Consider the following 19,520-nt stretch of genomic DNA (forward strand, 5'->3'; position numbering starts at 1 on the left):
CCCCCCCCCCCCCACACACACACACACACTTTGTGGCTACACCGTGCACATGGGTGGTCCTACCACAGCTGCAGCGTTTGGAGGTGGGTGGCCTCCCCACTCACCAGCCGCAGGCTCTCCTAGCGCTATAGGTTGCATTGTCTGCAGAGGCAGGTGCATGGAGCAGAAGCCGGAGAGAAAGCCCAGAGACCCTGGCTGCTAGCTCCTGTGTGGCCTACTTTTACACTGAGCTTGGGGTCTACAGATTAACCTCTTTTGGCCACATGTGGTCCACAGGCTACCAGTTAGACAGCCCTGCCTTGGATAATGCCTGTGATTTAAAGTCCAGTATTTTGTGCCTTGTGTATATGTAAAGCTGTAATATATGACTTACATCATTATGACTTTGCATATACGCACGTACATACATATACATGCATACATATGTGTCTCTCTCTCTCTCTCTCTCTCTCTCTCTCTCTCTCTCTATATATATATATATATAGAGAGAGAGAGAGAGAGAGAGAGAGAGAGAGAGAGAGAGAGAGATTCTGCAGACAATGCAGCCTATAATGCTAGGGGAGTCTGCGGCTGGTGAGTGGGGGGGCCACTCACCTCCAAACGCTGCATATATGTATATAGAGAGAGAGAGAGAGAGAGAGAGAGAGAGAGAGAGAGAGACACACACACACACACCCGCACACCCCCACACACACACACATATATGTATGCATGTATATGTATGTATATGCAAAGTCATAATGATGTAAGTTACGGAGATATATATATATAATATGAAAATGACATTTAAATTCAAAAGTTCATGTTGAACTTTTCAGTAACTTACAGCATTATGACAGAAAAGCCACAAAAAGCTGTAAACTGGGGGAAAAGCCATTATAAGAACAGTATATCAGCATAAACTTTTACCTGTTAGGTACTTGCCCATTCTTCTGATCTTAACATAATATGATCCATGGAGGGATCTTTATGATTCATTGTCTTTTTTATTTTTAAAGCAATCAAACAAATCCATCAAAGGGAAACAAGCCCTTATAGATGAGTACTGCTTAAATATGTGATCACAAGCATTTGTAATTCCATTATTATTCAGGTACTTGGAGGTTCAGAAGTGCTTCTTTAGAGATATTCCAGACTATCATGTAAGGATTTACTGAGAATGGCCATTAAGGGTGCAATTTATCCCACCCTAAACAAAACCCACACACAAGCAGTCTTTTGTTCACAGAATTTTGCAGGAAGTGGAAATGAAATTCACTCTTTCAATTTGTGGCCAGGCCATAGTGGAAGGACACAATTCCTCCACAGTCTCAAATATGCTGGGCATTTCCCCCTGAAGCTTCAAGGTGAGGCTTTGTGCTGTGCCTTTATGCTGTGCCTTTATGCCCTCATGATTTGCATCTGTTACATACAGCCTGTTCCCCAAGTGACTTAGACAAGCCAGGAAAGCTCTTTGTAAATGATGACAGGACATCAGCAGTTGGGTCACATTCACTTGTCCCTTACCTTAGTCATTGGATAAAATACATAAACAGTTATTGAAGTATGGACTGAAACCCAAGGTGCTCCGTTCTTAGTGTGTCCCTTAATCGCTAGGCTGCAGAGTCATACCCTCCCACCCTGTGCTATGTCTTTGGCCCAGATAATCTTTAATTCGTACTGCAGAGTGGACCAGCCTTAACCAAAGGAGGGGAGTGGCCCACAGCCCTGCCTTACAGGCAGTCTGTAGCCTGATAGTGAGGTTTTCTCCAGGGGATGGAAAGGTATGGGTGTAAATCCCCTCAGGCAGAAGGAAGAGTTGAACTTGGGGTTTCCCAAATCTTACATAAGTATTTTAACAACTAATTATTATATAATAAGCTGGGGCCAATATCACAAGCAGCCTTTCCTCCTGCCAGGCTTTTTAAAAGGATGTATACCCTTTTGTTTCAAAGGTTTTATATAGACATCCACCTCCAGAAGATTCAAAGCTGTGACTCCAATGTGGATGAGAGCACCTCCTGCTAATAGTGAGGACCCTGGCAAACATTAAAAAAAAGTCATGATTAGGATTTGAGGAATTTTATGCCCCATTCCAAACATTGTTCATCCTGCCATGCCAGACTTTCTGTGCAGGATGTGCAACGTTTGAGATAGGGCATAATATTCCTTAGCTGTCAGTCACAGCACTGCAGAGCTGCCCCTAGCCCAGTCTTACACATCAGGCAAGGGGCAGCTCTGTCCCAGACCCTAGCACTGCCACATTTCTAATGCTGACTCAGGTTGTATTGGAAACTTATGGCAGTCCTGGGCTGGTGCTGACAAAGTTAATGGTTGGCACCCATCCTGGATGGCCCCAGGTCCAGATAGCAACCCAAGACTTTCACAGGCCACTGGTGACAATCAGGTGATTTTCAGCACCAGCCCTGGACAGCTCTGGGATCTGGTTCAAGACTAGAGGCTATCTAAGGCCAGGGCGAACAACATGCACTTTGGAGTGCTGGGTCCAAGCAAGCGTGCATCTTGATGCTGACAATCCATAGTTGTTGACATTAAGACTGGGGCAGCCCCTGGCTTGCCCAGGACCCAGTGCTGATGATTGGGTGATGGCACATGCCAGCCACAAAGATATTACACATTTTTGTGGGACATCTTTGTAGTTGGTTTGCCATTTTATAGCACCATAAATATGATTAATGTATGGCATGTAGTTAGTTGTGGCACAATTAACACATTAACTGTGCCATAAATGTAACCTGCTAGGGGCCTGAAAAACTCTCACAATCCATGTTAAAGGGGCAGAATTTAAGACTTAAATCCTCAACATTTCTGTCTCCAGGCATCTCGCAGCTCAGTTGACTCATTCCAAGGTACCTGACTTCCACATGCACTATACAGGGTACTCAGTTACATTGTTAATTTACTTTACAACAACTCAGTGTAAAGTAGGCCACAATTTTGTATCTCCAGGCCTGTAGCTCAGCAATTTCATGTGTACAAATAGAGACACATTCTCTTGTGATATAAAAGTGACTCTGCTTCACTTTATGTCAACAAAGAATTTGACTCATATTGTAGTTTGATTGTGAGGCTTAGTTGTAAGTTAAGCAGCAGCTTCCAAATACTAAATATGGCTTTTCCACTGACCTTCTTTGTCAATAAAATAGGTATAAAGATTATTTCACAATCCTGATGTGAAAGTTAAAGGTACAAAATTCTGTGCTATTGCTCCTCTCTCTTTTACTTTCTCCCTTCGTCTCTAATATCAATCTGTCTGTCCATCTATTGAAACAGTAAGATAAATTCATACATATAGTACACTTACACACAATCAGAGAGGGAGAGATGGGTGTGCATTATAGTAGGTACATCAGTAGCAGTGAGTCACTATTAGGAAATCTAATGCTGATGCTGGTAAAATTTGCTCCACCTGTCACTGCTGGAGATGTTTCCATTAATGGTATAGGCTATGATGAATTTGTTCTTGAGACTGAATTTTTCAATACTCTCTTAATGAACTGTGTAAATAAAATTAAAATATTGTATTTTTCTCAGATTAGTTGTATATTTAAAATAAGCATTTGTACTTTGCTCCACAGTCACCAGAAGATCTGATGAAGGATTCCTTAGTTAAAAATATCCCAGAGTGAATTTCTAACTACCTTTTAAATACTTAAATTGTCAAGCTAGCATTTTGCACAGATAGAGATTTTCAGTGTATTATTCCCTAATGTAAGTCAATTAAAGCTGTAACACTTTCCTAAATTTGAATCTCTAGATCAAATGTTTTTCTAGTTGCACATTTGCCTTCTGTGCATTTATTTCAAATGTTAATAAAGTTTTCATCTACAAAAGGTTTACAATTGACAGAACAAAATTCTTCCTTTTTAAATCATGACAACTACTACTGTTTCTGTCTGCAGGTAGTGGAGGACATGCTAGAGGACGAGGAAGAAGAGGATGACAGAGATGACAAGGTAATTATCTTTCTTAGCACTTGGGTACCTGGGGATGGGAGAATTTAGACATGACACTGTTTTTACAGACAGTTAAAAAAGGAGTTGAAGTGTTTTAGTCCAGAAAATTGGACAGAGCTGTTTATCATCCTAACAATGCTACTGTGTGTTGCAGGAAGGGATAGAGGACTATAAATCCTCTTCTTTTTTTGTCCAGAGCTGGGTCAAATATTTTTTCTGCCAGGAACAAAAATAATTCAGCTTGTCTGGAACTTGATAGCTCTTGTGAAGATAACTGCAGTGACAACTGTTTTTGAAGGACAAAAATTTGTCCTGTCTTGAATGTTACAAATAGGGCTGTACTTTAGGGGGGAAATGGTGTAAAAATAGCAACTCCACACTGGTTGAAGATGGGTTATTGCCATCTATAATTTTCAATGAATTACTTGGTAAAGAAAGCTTCGTATGTTCTGTACTCTCTGTGACATTTAAATAATCACAATTTTCATAGCCATCCACTTGATTTGGGACTGGCATTGGGGCCCAGCAAGCCAGAGAACTATTGCAGATCTTTCGGCGTTTGAGAATATGTGGTTTGGTTCCTAGGCTACTGGTTGGGTTAAGGATTGCAACCACAGTAAATAACAGCTCGTTTCCCCATCTTACTGAGCCAAACTATGGACTACTTGGATTGGTTGTCCCCTAGGGAGAGGGAATAACCAGAGGGAGGAAATTAGAATGACCTTGCACCACAGATGCAGGGGCTAGCATTGGCAGGACAGCTTTGCTGGAGAGACAAGTGCAGTAAAGAGAGCCCTGCTGTTGTCTCTAGGATTTTCATAGCAATAAGATGAGATATGCGAAAGAGGGGGAAAAAACCCATATTATTTTAAAACAGTGCTGCATTAAACACAGGCAATTTTGACCTTCACAAATGTTCTCCTACTTCAGTTATAGTAAAGCAATGAATTTTTTTGAAGAGAGGAGAAAAACAGTGTATCTTAATTTATGCCCTTGACCTTTGTTTCTAGTAGAGATGTACAGTTACATACCACTGTAAAGATTCGTATGCTGGCAGCAGCATTTGAAATGTCAGAAAATTCACTGTGATTAGTTAATCCCCTGAATGATTATTTTTCTGTTAGCTAACACCCAAGATTTGAGAGAGAGGATAAAAAAAATGAGTATTTCCCTCATTCCATTGCCAGTTCAAACATTTTACAACTGACAGAAAGATATTATGTGAAATTCTTCTGTACATCATTTAAATTGTTAGCTACATCATTTCAGAGTCATCAAACATTGCAGTAACAAAGCCTCCTTTTTACAAAACACATATGTCCTAGTTCTTCACACTAAATGATATGAGCATACACTTCTGGCAATAAAATATATGATTTATTGCAAAGGTCAGCCATGTAGCTGTAGAGAGCTTGTATTTTAACTCAACATGCTAGCTCTGAATCATCATTTCTCTTCTGATAAACACTGATCTGCCATCCATTTGTAGCCATTTTCTCCTGCATCTGGCTGCTTTATTATTAGAGCCAGTATAAGAACATCAACTCAGTAGTATATGTGCTCCTGGAAATTTTAATAACTGTGATCAGTTCACAAAGTACAGTACTTTACTGCTTGCAGTTTAAATCAGCCTATTTAGTTACCACTTCGTTGTTTTTCTCAAGTTACTAAACAAAGTGCATCCATAAAAAGCCTGTTATGCTCTAGCTAAAGCAGCTGCCAAACAAAACATACTAGATTTCAGAAAATAACACCAAATCTCTGGAGCTGTATCAGTTGTAATCTAGTGCTTAGCTGTCTGAAATGGACACCAAAGTTGAACCACTTCTTAAGATATAGTTACCAAAGGTGTCTGAGAGTGCTTAAATTACTGTGTGTATCACGTGGTGCTATTTACTGAATGACTAAGCAGTGTGTTTTGAGTACAAAAGGCATATGAGTTGCCTTTCATAAATTCAAATCCTTATTTCATTAGTACACACATTTTATTTAAGCCTTCATAATTCAGTGTGCTAGCTGAAGAATCATAGATTGAACAGAAAGAAAATGACACGTGCAATATTTTTATAAAAAATAGATGTACCATATACCCAGTAATTTCTGCAATGAACATTTTATTGCTACAAACTAGACTATAAAACAGATCACGAATGTCTCTTTTTGCCACTTTCCTCCTTAAGGCTGTATCATATACAATTAAGTGCAACTTCTCTTTTTCTATCAGTTTGTCAGTATGGAAGGGGCAGAATTCTCTACTCCTTTAATTCATAGGTCCCTCAAGCTAAGGGTTTGTGCGTAGTGAAATGTTGTGAGAAAATAAATGCACACTTTACAATACTGGCAGGGACCGACCTCCAGCTTTCATTACTTTTCTGTTTTTTCATGTGGTACAATAGTCAAGTCAGGTCAATGGGTCCTCTTCTAGGATAAAAGTAAAAAGATTAATAAATGTGCCAAAGCCTCACTTTAATTGAACCTGAAGCATATGTTGCAAGTATGTAAAATATGTCCCAGATGTTTAACCATGGCCAGTCCCTTTGCTTTCCCTGATTACCACAAGGCAGCTATTAGTCCTGTAACCTTTGGACTTGGGGGTAAATGGGGTATTACATGGCACAAAACTAGAGCACCTGTTTTCCATTCAGTCAAGACCCCTGGCAGGCTTTGCCTAAGCCTATCCATATGTTTTCACTTAGCAGATTGTTGGGCGATTATGAAAAGTGTCTTTCTTTAGAGGCAGCTTAAATATTAGTCACTTACTCGCTATGAAAGGGCAACTCATTGGCTACTTGATGAGGTCCGTGTGGGCACACACTGAAGTAGGTTATGGGATGTGTGGTAGGGGGCTGTTTCTTGACATCCCTATATAAATTAGAGTTACAGAAGTAATGAATTGAGGTTGCTGAATATCCAAATGTTTGCAATTAGTTAAAATAATAGTTTTATAATGTCTTTTTATTAACGATGACTTTTACTACTTGTGAGGAGTTCAGTTAAATTTGGTGAAGCAGAGCTGTAATTAGATTTTTGCTTGGTTTTTCAAATCTTATTTTTCCAGGTTTTTACCATTTTTATTTAATCTAGCACTGCAAATAATCAGACAGGCAAGATTATAGATTTAAGATCATATGATGCCTAAACCTCTTTTAACTGGAGGACATTAACTTTTGTTTTCAATTGAAAAATGATTAATATGCTAAAATGGCAAATATACTTGATGTTATTTCAGTTATAATCTAATGTTTAACATGGGGACGCTGCTTTCTTGTTATTATTACTTACTAATATTGTGCTTTGAAGACGTGAAGCACTCTTGCTGTTCAGCTGCAACATTTGTCATAAATTTTAATACTCGTGTTTCAGTAAGTTAACATGGGATTCTGCATTCCATATGTTCTGTGCTAAACCTGTGCCAGCCACAAAGTTACAGTTTGATCTGATTTTTTTTAACCTCTTTCAAATTTTCTGTGGTTATACAATATCTTAGCAAATAAGAGTTAAATCACATGGAATCAAGTTATCAACAAACTATAAAAAAGCTCTTATGCAGCATTATATAATAATATTTTAGTGATCAATATGTATAATCTATACATCTAATTAAGGCAGATAAGATTTCACTTTGCAGCCTGGAAAGTTTAGGCATGTTTTTCTCATAGCTTCTTCTGTTTGTAAGAAGCTCCAGCTGAGATTTGAGGCAAGTGCAAAGGGCCTGATGGGTGAGGGGCCAAGCATTAGCACACTATAGAATCAGGCTCCAAAGTAATATTACAGGTTTGAGGGGAAATTTTAACTATTGTCATACCTTAATTATTTGTATTAATTTTATTGATTATTTTTAATAAGAGGTTTTATTAAAATATTCAGGTCATTTATCTTTTTAACATCTTTCTCTAGCCATTTGTTCTTAGTTTGGAAATATTTTTATTATCCTGTTTCAAGATAATGGAACATACTTAATTTGAATTAATATACATATGTAAGCTTTTAATCATAACTGTCAAGAGGTACCAAGTTTGTTTTCAAGCCCAAACACATTTGTAAACTGCCTAACAATCATGTCTCTGCATCTTGAGTAAATCATGAAGGGGAAGAAAGATAACTACGATATGTGATATGAAAAGATTCTAATCTGTCAAAATGACCATTGCTTTCTATAAAATAAAAGCTGTGTAGGAAAACAATTTAAGAAATGGGGGGGCAGAGGGAAAGGAGGAAATCAGAAAATTAAAAATTGAATAGAAAAATCTGCAGGCACACCTGCAGTGTGAGTCTGGTGTTGGATTCTACACATACATAGATAGCAACCTCAACACAGAACAACAGATACATCTGAGAGGGAACTAATTGCATTCTCCAGCCAAAACTGCAGCTGAATATGATTCTGCTATCCCCTAAAAGCCTAGTTAGGACACAGACATTTATCTAACAAACTTGTGATTCAACAATATGAAAAAAGTTATGCGGCTGGAATAAAGATGCAGTGTTGTAGCTCTGAGTGACAGTTATTCACAAAGTGGGACATTCAGAAACCACCATAATTGGGCATATATGGTCATCCTAATGAGGGAAGGGATGAGGGAATCTACTACATATTTGTGCATGAGGGAGGCAGTTCATAAACTTAATATGTTCTTTGGGGACAAACAATCCAGAAAAGCCTCCTCCAATGTTTAGGTAGTACGGACTCAATAATACTGGTGTAATTCTGGAATAACTCTTTTGCAGTTATTGGAGTTCCTCTGGAATTAGACCAGTATAAGTCAATGTCTCAGCCTCTAAATACATTCAGACAACACAGATCCATAATCAGAGTTCAGCACCAAGGGATATCGTGTGCATGCGTGGTAGCCTCTGGGGGAACTTTGGGTCCATAAACTATTGAATGGATTACACTCGTTCACGTATGTAGTTTTTTCACCTGTGACTAATGTAATATGAATAATAATGTATTAATAAATGACTTCATTTATTAAGTCATCCAAGTATTCAATAAGCTATTAAATCAAATGAATAATATTTCTAAATCATGTTAGCTTTTTCAGAATGTGACATAATATTACCCTGCATAACTAAACAAGTAGAAACACTTTTGAGTCTAGGAAAGGATTTTTTTAACTAACTATTCAGAGAGTGGTTTTACAAGATAGCTGTCCTATTTACAACTGTAGGGAAGGAAATGCTGAACATTGGAACAAACAAGGATAAGTGCTACTAGGTTCCCCTTGGAACTTCCATGTGAACATAGGCCTGTCAACTGTTTAACTCCCCAACTTCAAGGAAAGCATTCATTAATATGTACTTTCAGAAAGGCCATTTCTAACTCTTAAAGGAGCTTTTCACATGGTTTAAGGATTGAGAGCAAGGAGCTCTGGGTTCTGTTCCAACCACTGCCATAGACCTGCTGTGACTAAAGACGAGTCGCATATAATCACTGAAGTGTGACTACTAATTTTATACCTAAATATCTGTTTAGGCTCATTTGTGGCTGCCCACCTTAGTCTGGCAAAGAACAGCCAAAACATCTAGCTTTGACAACCCAAATGTCCACTCAGTAGAGCACCTAAAGAAAATTGTCTCAAATTTAGGCCCAGAACATAGAACAGACCTATATCCAATGCTGACGCAAGTCAGAAGTATCATACAACTAAGGCACAGCTGTGGGGGCCCTTTTGGAGCCCTGGTCTAAGGGTGAAATATGTTTGCATAGGGATGAGCACTGAACGAGCGTACTGTGACAAACACAACATATGGTATGACTGAAGAATTTCTAAACCAAAATGTAAGAAATGCAGCTTTTTCCTGGCACTTCCTAGCAGTAGGACTCTGTGTGAAATGGAAGGCACGTCACACCGCTTTTTCAGCTGAGGCTTGCAGCACATCACAGCCGAAAACTAAGCCAGTGAATCTGTGATGTGCCTTTCATTTCACTGAGATGCACATAACAGAAAGTTGCAATCCGAACTACAAAATTTGGCACGACAGTTGATCAGGTATTGCTATGCTTTTGGGAATAGCATTAATAAGATATGTGAATGTGAACAAATGGTTTATATATTTCATATTGTGTATATGATCTGTATGTGTTTCATATGTTGTTTGGATCCTGCAGAATCAGAACACGATTGGTTGTTTAGTATGTATATAGGGCTAATGTCTGTTACTGTGTGGCTCTCTTGCAATTGGTAAAGGGGCTGCTGGATAGATAAGCCAAATAATGGTGCATATAGATGTTCAGGAGGTTAGATCAGGTAAAACTGGCTGCTCAATCTTAGTTCACCCATGTGTGGACCTTACACTTAGATCACTAGTTAGATCAGACTAAGTACTGAGCTGCATAGACAGATCAGTCAAAAGAGGCTCTCCAATCCCCTCAAGCCGCCCTGCACACCCCACTAGCCTCCCAATTCCACTAACTACCCCCCACAGTCCCACCAGCCCTCCCTCCCAATCCCACCTGCCTCTCTCCCTCCCCCAACTTACCTTACATTGGGCTCTCAGCACCTATCTGATCACTGAGTTAGGTCCAGCAGGTATTTTTTACCTGATCTAACCACCTGAACTTCTAAGTGTAACATCTGTACACACCTTTAGACACAATTGTGCCAAATAAAACAAAAGGAACTCTGGACAAAATTGCTGTTAATGTGGTCTGGAAGGATGAATTTAGGCCACATACAAGCATTACATTTCTACAGAGAGAATCACCACTCTCACTGTGGAAATGACAAGCATATAAGTGCTTCCCAAGGGATTTCTCCCAGGGGAAACATGATTTCAACCATGGTGTCAACCTGGAAGATCTCTCTTGTGCAGCACTTCAAAGCTGGTGCCACAGCTCTGTATGTGGGGCTGTGGGTTCATGGCTTCTGTTTTCGCACAGGAGGAAACTCCTCCATGCAGCACTTTTTAAAGTCCATGCCCACAGCCCTGCAGTGTCCCTTTGTTGCAATATGGGGGCTTTTTTCCTGTTACTCTGGTCCCCTGGGACCAGGAGTGGAGCAGCCTGCTCCCCATACTTTCCCGAAGTGATCAATGGTCTGGGAAAGGTGTGGAGAGCAGGAGAGAGGGGCAGCTGCAGGCTGAATGCCTGTACTGCTCCCTCTTTTAGACTGATTTCTAGTGGGAGACTTTTTTCAACTACAGCTTCTGAGGTTCCAGTGGCCCAGTAACCAGAAAAGCAAATTCAGCACGAGTACAGCATTAGATAAATAGTGAAGATAATCAGCTCCATCTACAGCCTTCATTTTGTAGATATGTATGCATTGCTTTGGGAGCCCTATCATCCTTCACAGTAGGCAGGGACCAGAAACTCTAAGGAACTATGTTCTCTGGTGATGTGTACATTGGGTGTGTGCTGCTATCGAGGCAATTGCTGAAAAAACAAGTTAGACCCACCTGTTCCCAGTTCACATGGCAATGAAGATGCTATGGGGACACTTCTTTTGCTCTTAACACATCAGAGATAAAGATCAGCCTCTGCACTTAGTGCTGTATGTGTGTGTGACAGCGATGTACCGTGGGTCTCCGGCACCCAGGGGCCAATGCTTGCATTTGCACATCCCCCCACCCCCCATCCTTGTAGCAATACTTAGTCATGTTGCATGATAAGAACTCTGAGAAGCCTGGCCGGCACCCTTCCCCAGGACAGTGCCTGGGGGCCATGGCCCCTTCCCACACCCCCCCCCTCGGTCTGCCGCTGGTCTGTGAGCATGTGCTTGCCATGTTGAGGAGAGGAGAAGTCTGTTAAAACGTTGAAGAGGTGGAGAGGAACAATGTTGCCAACAGCGAATATATCACAACCTCCCTCCCCTGCTGCCTGTCCCCTGTTACAAAATTCAGCCTCCATTGGTACAGGGGGCTATATAGTGATTAGCTGCTATATCTTTTGGAGTTTCTGTTTGTAATTTTTGATGTCTTTTAACCTGTGATACACAATGTTTCAAATGTTCTCATTTCCTAATATTCACAGTCAAAAACAATAAATCTTGCCAGTAAACTCTTTAAAGACTAGTGGCCTTATAGCTGCACAGGAAAAGGATCCATTCTTCTGATATAAGGATATATAGGTAGATCATAGGTGGGGCCAGTAACACTATTATTAAGGCTGTCTAGCATGTTCCATTATAAAACTTTGGTTTCAGTTGCTTATAACATAGCCAAACTTTAAGAGCCAGGGTTGACATGTTCTATGTTGACAGCCTGCCTCAAACGTAACTCATTTTCCAAATAAAAAAAATAATCAGCCATTTCTGAGGAAGGTAAGAAAAAATAACTTGTTCTTCAGTCTTATTTTCTTTGCAAAAATTGGACTACTCTTTTAAAAATCGGGGTTTGAAATAAAAAGATGTCTTTGTACAACGGATTTGTGTGTGTGTGTGGGGGGGGGGGGGTTCCCACCACCATGAAAATCCACCTAAATTTGTCCAAATTCCAAAACTTGTAAAAATTACAGTTTTTACTTGCTGCATAGGATCTGCATGGAATACAACAGCTAACAATTGTCAAGGTTCCCTCCTCATTGAGCCTCAGTGTCTGTGTATGGCAGGACTATACATGCATCATATCAGCATCCCTCCCAGAGCTCAAACCCATTACCAGATAAACCTGTTACCCTGCCCCATCCCACCCACCCTCCCATCCTCTCTGACTTACTTTCTCACTCCCAGCACTGGCAAATGCCAGTAAAACTGGCCCTGGGAGAAGCTTGTAGTTTGAGGGGGGGGGGCAGGCTGGTACATGGGGGGTTGTCCATCTTGGAGGAGGGGTCAGAAACCTAAAAATAACCCGGTAATGGGGGGAGAAAGGTAGAAAAAGTGTAGCCCTGGGGCTGGGGTCAGTGGCTGGGGTTTCCAGCCCAGAAGTTCAGTTAGATCAGTCTCACTGAACCTGATCTATGTTAGACTACCTCAGAGGTACAGTTAACTTAGATTGGGTCAGTCACAGATCTAAACTTCTTGAACTTCTGTACAGTTCATACTTAGATCCACCTAACTAGGGATCTAAGTATAAGGTCCACACCTGGGTGAACTAAGTTAGATTGGGTATATTTAATGCAATTTAACCTACCCCTAACCTCCCTGAATGTCTGTGTGCACCTAGGTATCTGAAACGGGGCACCCAAAATCAGTGAATATTTTTTACCTTAATCATTCTCTGCTTCAGTTCCTTGTCTCTGAAGTTAGGATAATAATACCTGCCTCTCCTCACACTAGTTCTCTGAAGATAAATGTATTAGTGTTTGCATAGCACTCGGATTCTGTAGTGTGGAACAGCTTAGAAAACTCCTGTCTTCAAAGCAAGGTTTGAATGGAGTACAGTAAATAAGCCTGAGGGCCATACATTAAACAAGAAGGTGAAAAATTCATTAAGCAAGCACAAAACAAGGAAGGGATGATATGAAAAAATAGTATATAATTAAAAACTGATTGCACAAGGTAAAGGTGAATTTACATTGTAAAATTAAAGTTAATTTTGACATTTCCTAACTTTTGAGTGTTTGACTTTGCAAATGTAATAGCATGCTTTTAATGTATTTTTGATACAATATATAATCGTTAAAATCCAAATTGATCGTTGTATGGAAAAAACAAAAATACTTATTAACTCTCTCTTAACACTCTTAATATTAAGTACAACAGGGACTGGGGAAGTATCTATGTTATCTGAATGATCAGTAAATGCATGTTTGAACATTTTGGAACAGACTAGGTAATATGATAGGATAACATGCAGCTGTAGCAGTCTGATAATGTAATGTTTTTATTGATTGTCTAACTGAGTAACTACACTGGGTATTAGGTTTGCTTGTCACAGTGTTTAGTGCCTGGGGTAGTTGTACAAGTTACTTTTCCATTGAGTTGACCTCAAAGTCTTTGAATCAGACTCCTCAGATTTCATACATTGGCAATTTCTTTCCTTTTCTAATGGGTTATATTAAAGAAAATGTGTCACCTTTTGCACCATGTAATACCAAATCAGATCAGAATTCATGCACAATTATGTCAGTGGAAATCTAATAGTACAGACCTGCTTATCTCTAGATAGCACATGGAAAAATAAACTTGCACAACTGACAGATTAACTTGATATTACAGATAAGCTATTTGTAAGTAATCGAGCTAAAGAATGTAACTGGATTATTTTCATACTTTTCAGAAACCACATAAGTAAAATTGCTGTTAAATGTTTAAGCTTTGTTTCTTTCTCTCCCCACATCCTCTCCCCCTTTTCAGTTTGTTCAAGTCCTTAGGTAATAAAGCCCAGGATATGGAAGCATTATTTTACATTAGCAAACTGTTCTTGTTCTGAAAAATAATGAGTTTGGAAAAAACAAAATTTACATAATCCATTTATATAAAAGTAACTCTAATAGATATTTAATGGTATCTGAGTAACATGAAAGTCTGAGGAAAAAATCTACTTGGAAGCTTATATTACTCTACCTTGGAAGTACTCGTTTTTACTTTTCTCTAATAATGTGAAAATGTTTAAAATTGCATTGTTAATCTAAAGTCTTCGTGCAACCAGCTAAAATAATTTAGAATGAATTGTGCAGCAGATGTTATTTGCAGTGTTTAAAACTAAAGATGTCTCGGGAATGTTGCAAACTCTTCTAACTTTGCTAAATGTGACTACCATAAGTATACTGTTACACCTTGTATGTACCATATTAGCCCTCACTTGGAATTAAGTGCAGGCATGTTCTTTGGCCTTTGACTATGTCTTGATTAAAACTTTAAATAATGGTAGCAGTATGAAAAGGGCAGATAGCAGTCCCAGGGGATGCCTTCTCTTTTGTTCATTGGCAGACTGGTTTCCGGTAGTGATATTTAAATTTTTTGCTAGCTTTAAAATATGTGATGACCTCAAAAAGTCTTTCTGTTGATTCAGCTGCTTTATTGTCCATTTTCAGTGAACAAATGCTACTTGTATACTTTTGATCAATATACAGTGTATAGTGGAGATCAGGTAATATTTCAGTCAAGCTGTTTTCTCAAGTTTAACATAGATCTATGCATTTTGATAGACACATGGTTCACATAGTAAGAGCTGCATTGTCTGATCACTTCCACTAAACACCAGGGTTTTCAAAGTCTAATAATACAACTATGAAAACTTTTCCTGGACTGAAATGTAGTATACACGATCTTAGTTCAACAGTAAATTTCTCAATAAATAAAATGTTGAAAGAACACATTGTACTGTTTAATATATAAAAAAGTAAAAAAAAGAAATGTATCTGTTTCAGAACAGAATATGTTCTCCCATCTTGAAAATTGTTCTTTTTTATTTTATGCTGAAGTTTTCAGGCTTAGTCCATAAATATGGAATTGTCATTTCCTGTAACAGAACTGAAATAAGGCTTTTTTTCCCCCAATGAAATTTCATAAGGATTTTTAGAACTGCATGAGTGGCAACTGCATAGAGATGATGGACCTTATGGACTCTCAAATCAATAATCTGTGAAGTAAGAGCTGCAATGGCTCAGCAAAATCTGTTATGCTCAAGCAAGTCTTAGGGGTGCTTTTAGAAGGAGCTTGCCCAGTAGAGTTTTAGAAGCCTGCACAGTTTATCAGGCAAATACCAATCAGTTCCAAAATTATCTAGTTCCCAATCAAAATGGATAAATTAATTAAATGTAATACCAGTCTTCAAAAAATCCTACCTTCAGCATTCAAAGTCTCACCTCCTTAATGAAAACCATTAGAAACCCCAGTCTAGTCTTTGCCCTCTAAGGGCATAGTTAACAGGTTGGAGCAATTTGCTATCATTTTCTGTGTCTAATCACAGTCCTTGGAATTGTGCTGTCAGTCTCTTCTTGACCACGGCCAGTGAAGGAATCTCAAACAAAATCTGGGCCTCTTTACTTATCTCCCTGACTTGTCTCTTCTCCTGAGCTTTGACTGCACCTGGGTCTATATTCTAGACCTTCTCACTTCAAGGACTTGGCCAGAGGCTTTGACTTACAGATTTGCTTTCCAATTCCCTAGCCTCAATCTGGAGGCTACTGACAAGTCTAGAAGTGAGGCCAGTGTTGGAATTTCAATCTTCTCCATATCCTGCGAGCCAGTCAGCACTCTACCTTGCCTTCAGCTCCTTCCTTTATTCCAATAGGAGCCACAAAGAAAGTTGGAGGAAGATCTAAAAGAATGAAATCCTGAATTGCCTGCAGGAGAATGAGAGAACAAAGGAAATGGGTATTCATGTACTAGAGCCTCAGCAGGTACTATTGATTTTTGAGGTGCTCAAGGGCTGACATAAAGATGATATAGCTCTGCCCCTGGTATGTCCCTTTCAAAATGTGGGCAGTTTGGCATAACTGTGACTTACATGGGGACCAGATGTCTCTGTCCTAGACAAGCTTTAGTTGAGTTGAATATATCTTGGATGCAACCAAGGATCAAAGAGCACTTTATTAAAGTCTTTAAAGTGTCTAATTCCCATTGATTTAGATGAAAGCTTGGTGTCTAGATATCTTTAAAAATCTGGCCCTTATTCACTAGCATTAGTATTTTATGACACATCTGTTGCTAAATCAGGCCCCAATTATAATGCAGAGAAAGAATCATAGAATCATAGAAGTAGGGTCGGAAGGGACCTTGTAGATCTTCAAGTCTAACCCCCGGCCTGGGCAGGAGAAAAACTGGGCCCAAATGACTCCAGCCAGGTAGGCATCAAGCCTCTTCTTAAAGAGCCCCAGCACCACTTCCCTTGATAGTTGGTTCCAGATCCTAGCCACCCTAACTGGGAAGTAGTTCTTACGGATGTCTAATCTAAACCTACTCTCCAACAACTTGTGGCTGTTATTCCTTGTTATGCCAGGGGGCGCTAGGGGAAACAAGGTCTCTCCCAAACCCTTCTGGTCCCCTCTAGTGAGTTTATAGACTGTCACCAGGTCCCCCCTCAGCCTTTGCTTGTGAAGGCTGAACAGGTTCGGGTCCTGCAGTCTCTCATTGTAGGGTCTGCCCTGTTTTCCCCAGATCATGTGGGTGGCCCTCCTCTGGACCCTCTCAATGTTCCCTCCATCCTCCACATCCCTCCTGAAGTGGGGAGCCCAGAACTGGACACAGTACTCCAGCTGTGGCCTGACCAGTGTTGCGTAGAGGGGAAGGATCACCTCCTTGGCCCTACTTGAGATGCACCTGTGCATGCGTACGACAAGGTCCAGTTAGCCCTGCCAACCGTGACCTCGCATTGTCAGCCCATGTTCATCTTGGAGTCAGTAATGACTCCAAGATCCCTTTCTGCTTCCATGCTCTCAAGAAGGGAGTTTCCCATCTTATAAGTGTGCTGCTGGTTACTACTGCCCAAATACAGCACCCTGCACTTGTCAGTATTGAAACGCATCCTGTTTTTGCTAGCCCACCCCTGTAACCTATCCAGGTCTTGCTGCAGTCTTTCCCTCCCTACTAGCATGCTCACCTCTCCCCAAATTTTGGTATCATCAGCAAATTTAAACAGGTTTTTTTTCACCCCGTCGTCCAAATCGCTGATAAAGAAATTGAACAGCGCGGGCCCAAGGACCGAGCTCTGGGGGACTCCGCTGCCCACTTCCCCTCAGGTCAAATATAACCTGTCCACCACCACCCTCTGAGTACGACCCTTCAGCCAATCTGCAATCCATCTGACGGTGTAGGCATCAGTGCCACAGTCGCCTAGTTTTTTAATGAGGATGGAGTGGGAGACAGTGTCAAAGGCCTTGCTGAAGTCCAGAAAGGTAAAATGATAATTGGATTGACCTGATTTTACAGAATTTTAGAACCTGGACAGGCTGCGCCCATTACATTTGCCAGGTCATCAGCCCAGGAGAGAGAGAATGCTGACTTCAAACATAGCCATGCCAGACTCATTAGCCAGGATGACAGTTGGCTTAGGAGAAGGTAAAATCTGACTTCAAGTGACCGTGATTATTTTGTGGTCACTGTTGGAACATTCAGCAAATAAGTGCTGAACATTACACCTTCAGGTCTGGTGAGATCTTTCCACTCTGTGGCCTGCCAGCCCTGTATCTGCAAAGTAAGGGAAAGATGATGAGCTTGCCACCTTTAGGGCAAAGAATATCTCTCGACTGACTTGGACCAGTCCACTAAGTCACAGCTCAATTTCATGACTGCTGAGGTTAGAAAACTGCAGTGATATGTTCCTCCAGGGGGGCATTCTGGGTTCTCCCTACCTTGGGATATGGCACAGACCATGGCAACCTGTTCATATGTGTGTGGGGGCTAGCTTCCAAACCACTTGTTTTACACTTGCTATAGACATGGCTATAGGAGATGTCCTCTGACTCTAGAACTCAGAAGGGCAGTCACAATGACAGCCTCTCAAATACAACGTGCAGCAGGTAAAACCTCCAGAAGGCCATTGTCCTCAAATGCCTTGAAGGGATTAATGTTACTTCTCTGGTCCAAAGGTTGCAAGTTGGAATGCTTGGATAGTGGAAGATCAGCAATAAGACAAGCTCCTGAAGGGTGGTCAGAATTGGCAGCTAGCAAGCTTTGATATCTAGGCATTTATATAGCTGACCTCAGCAAGTGTCAAAACCCTGGTGGAGGTGATTTAGAAGGTGAAGGATGCAGCTTGCTATACAGTGGATTACCAGGGGAACAGTCAAAGCATGGACTCTGATGTGACACTATGTCAGTTTGCTGTCAGTTGGTCAGGTGGTAGTTTTCCTGTTTTGCTGGTTGCATCTTTCTGCTGTTTTGTTGGTTGCATCTCACTCAGTTCTCTAAGCACCCCTCAACATATTTTACTAGCAGCTGTAAGAAGTGTTGATAGCAGGACCCAGTAGTAACCAGGTGTTCTTGTGGGCAACCTCAATGCAAATGTTGGTAGGAATAAAAAAAAGGATGCGAAGAAGTGACATGGGTGACAGGGCTTGTAAGTATGAATAAGCGAGGAACTGTGTACTAGCTCAGTGCCCGTGACAGTTACACGTACCATTTTCTAGTACTTTGGCACTCCCAAAAGTACTTGGCAACACCCAGTTTTTAAGTACTTGGCAGTGTGTTACAGAGTATGATAGAGTGAAGGCTTGCTATCATAGTAGTGTCTTTGATACCCATGTTTGTAAAAAGCATTTACTTATGAATCAACAAGGTCATATGCATCCACAGTTGCAAAAGGCTATAGCGAATGTACCCTGACAATCCCATGCTTATGGGGTGACACCATCACTTCTGACCTGTAACAGCACCTTCAGTTTCAGTGAAGGTGAACTATGCAGAGCAGCATCCAAGTGCTTGAGAGTCTTCAGGGTCTATGTACTGAAGATCACCAGAAAGCTGCTTGGGGTCAACAACCAAAGACGTGAACAACAGAGCATGTAGAGCTGTCTTTGGTAAATCATATCAGACAATAGAGCACAGTATAGAGGCTGCTGTAGTTGCTCCCAGAGGCCATTAAGAAGAGTGCAGAATAAATGATGATTAGAATGTACAGAGGAGACTGAGATTAGGCCTGTGTGAAGTGGCTAGTATTCGCTTTGGATTCAGCTGAAAAAGGGGGATGCAGTTAAGTGGTAAAAAGGGGATGTAGCTCAGTGGTAGAGTGCATGCTTTG

The 19,520-nt window shown here is 40.5% G+C and overlaps 1 protein-coding gene across 2 annotated transcripts in view; it reads left to right on the forward strand.

The window, feature by feature from the left end:
- MCTP1 (multiple C2 and transmembrane domain containing 1) overlaps positions 1–19,520 on the forward strand; it is a 417,042-nt gene that overhangs the window by 354,057 nt on the left and 43,465 nt on the right. For both annotated transcript variants that reach the window (XM_019516879.1, XM_019516880.1), the window contains one exon: positions 3,903–3,956. In XM_019516879.1, coding sequence (XP_019372424.1) covers positions 3,903–3,956 — 54 coding nt within the window. The remainder of the gene's footprint in view (positions 1–3,902; positions 3,957–19,520) is intronic.

The sequence above is a fragment of the Gavialis gangeticus genome, unplaced genomic scaffold (genome assembly GCF_001723915.1).
Source record: "Gavialis gangeticus isolate Ggan-Ray unplaced genomic scaffold, GavGan_comp1, whole genome shotgun sequence".
Lineage (NCBI taxonomy): Eukaryota > Metazoa > Chordata > Crocodylia > Gavialidae > Gavialis > Gavialis gangeticus.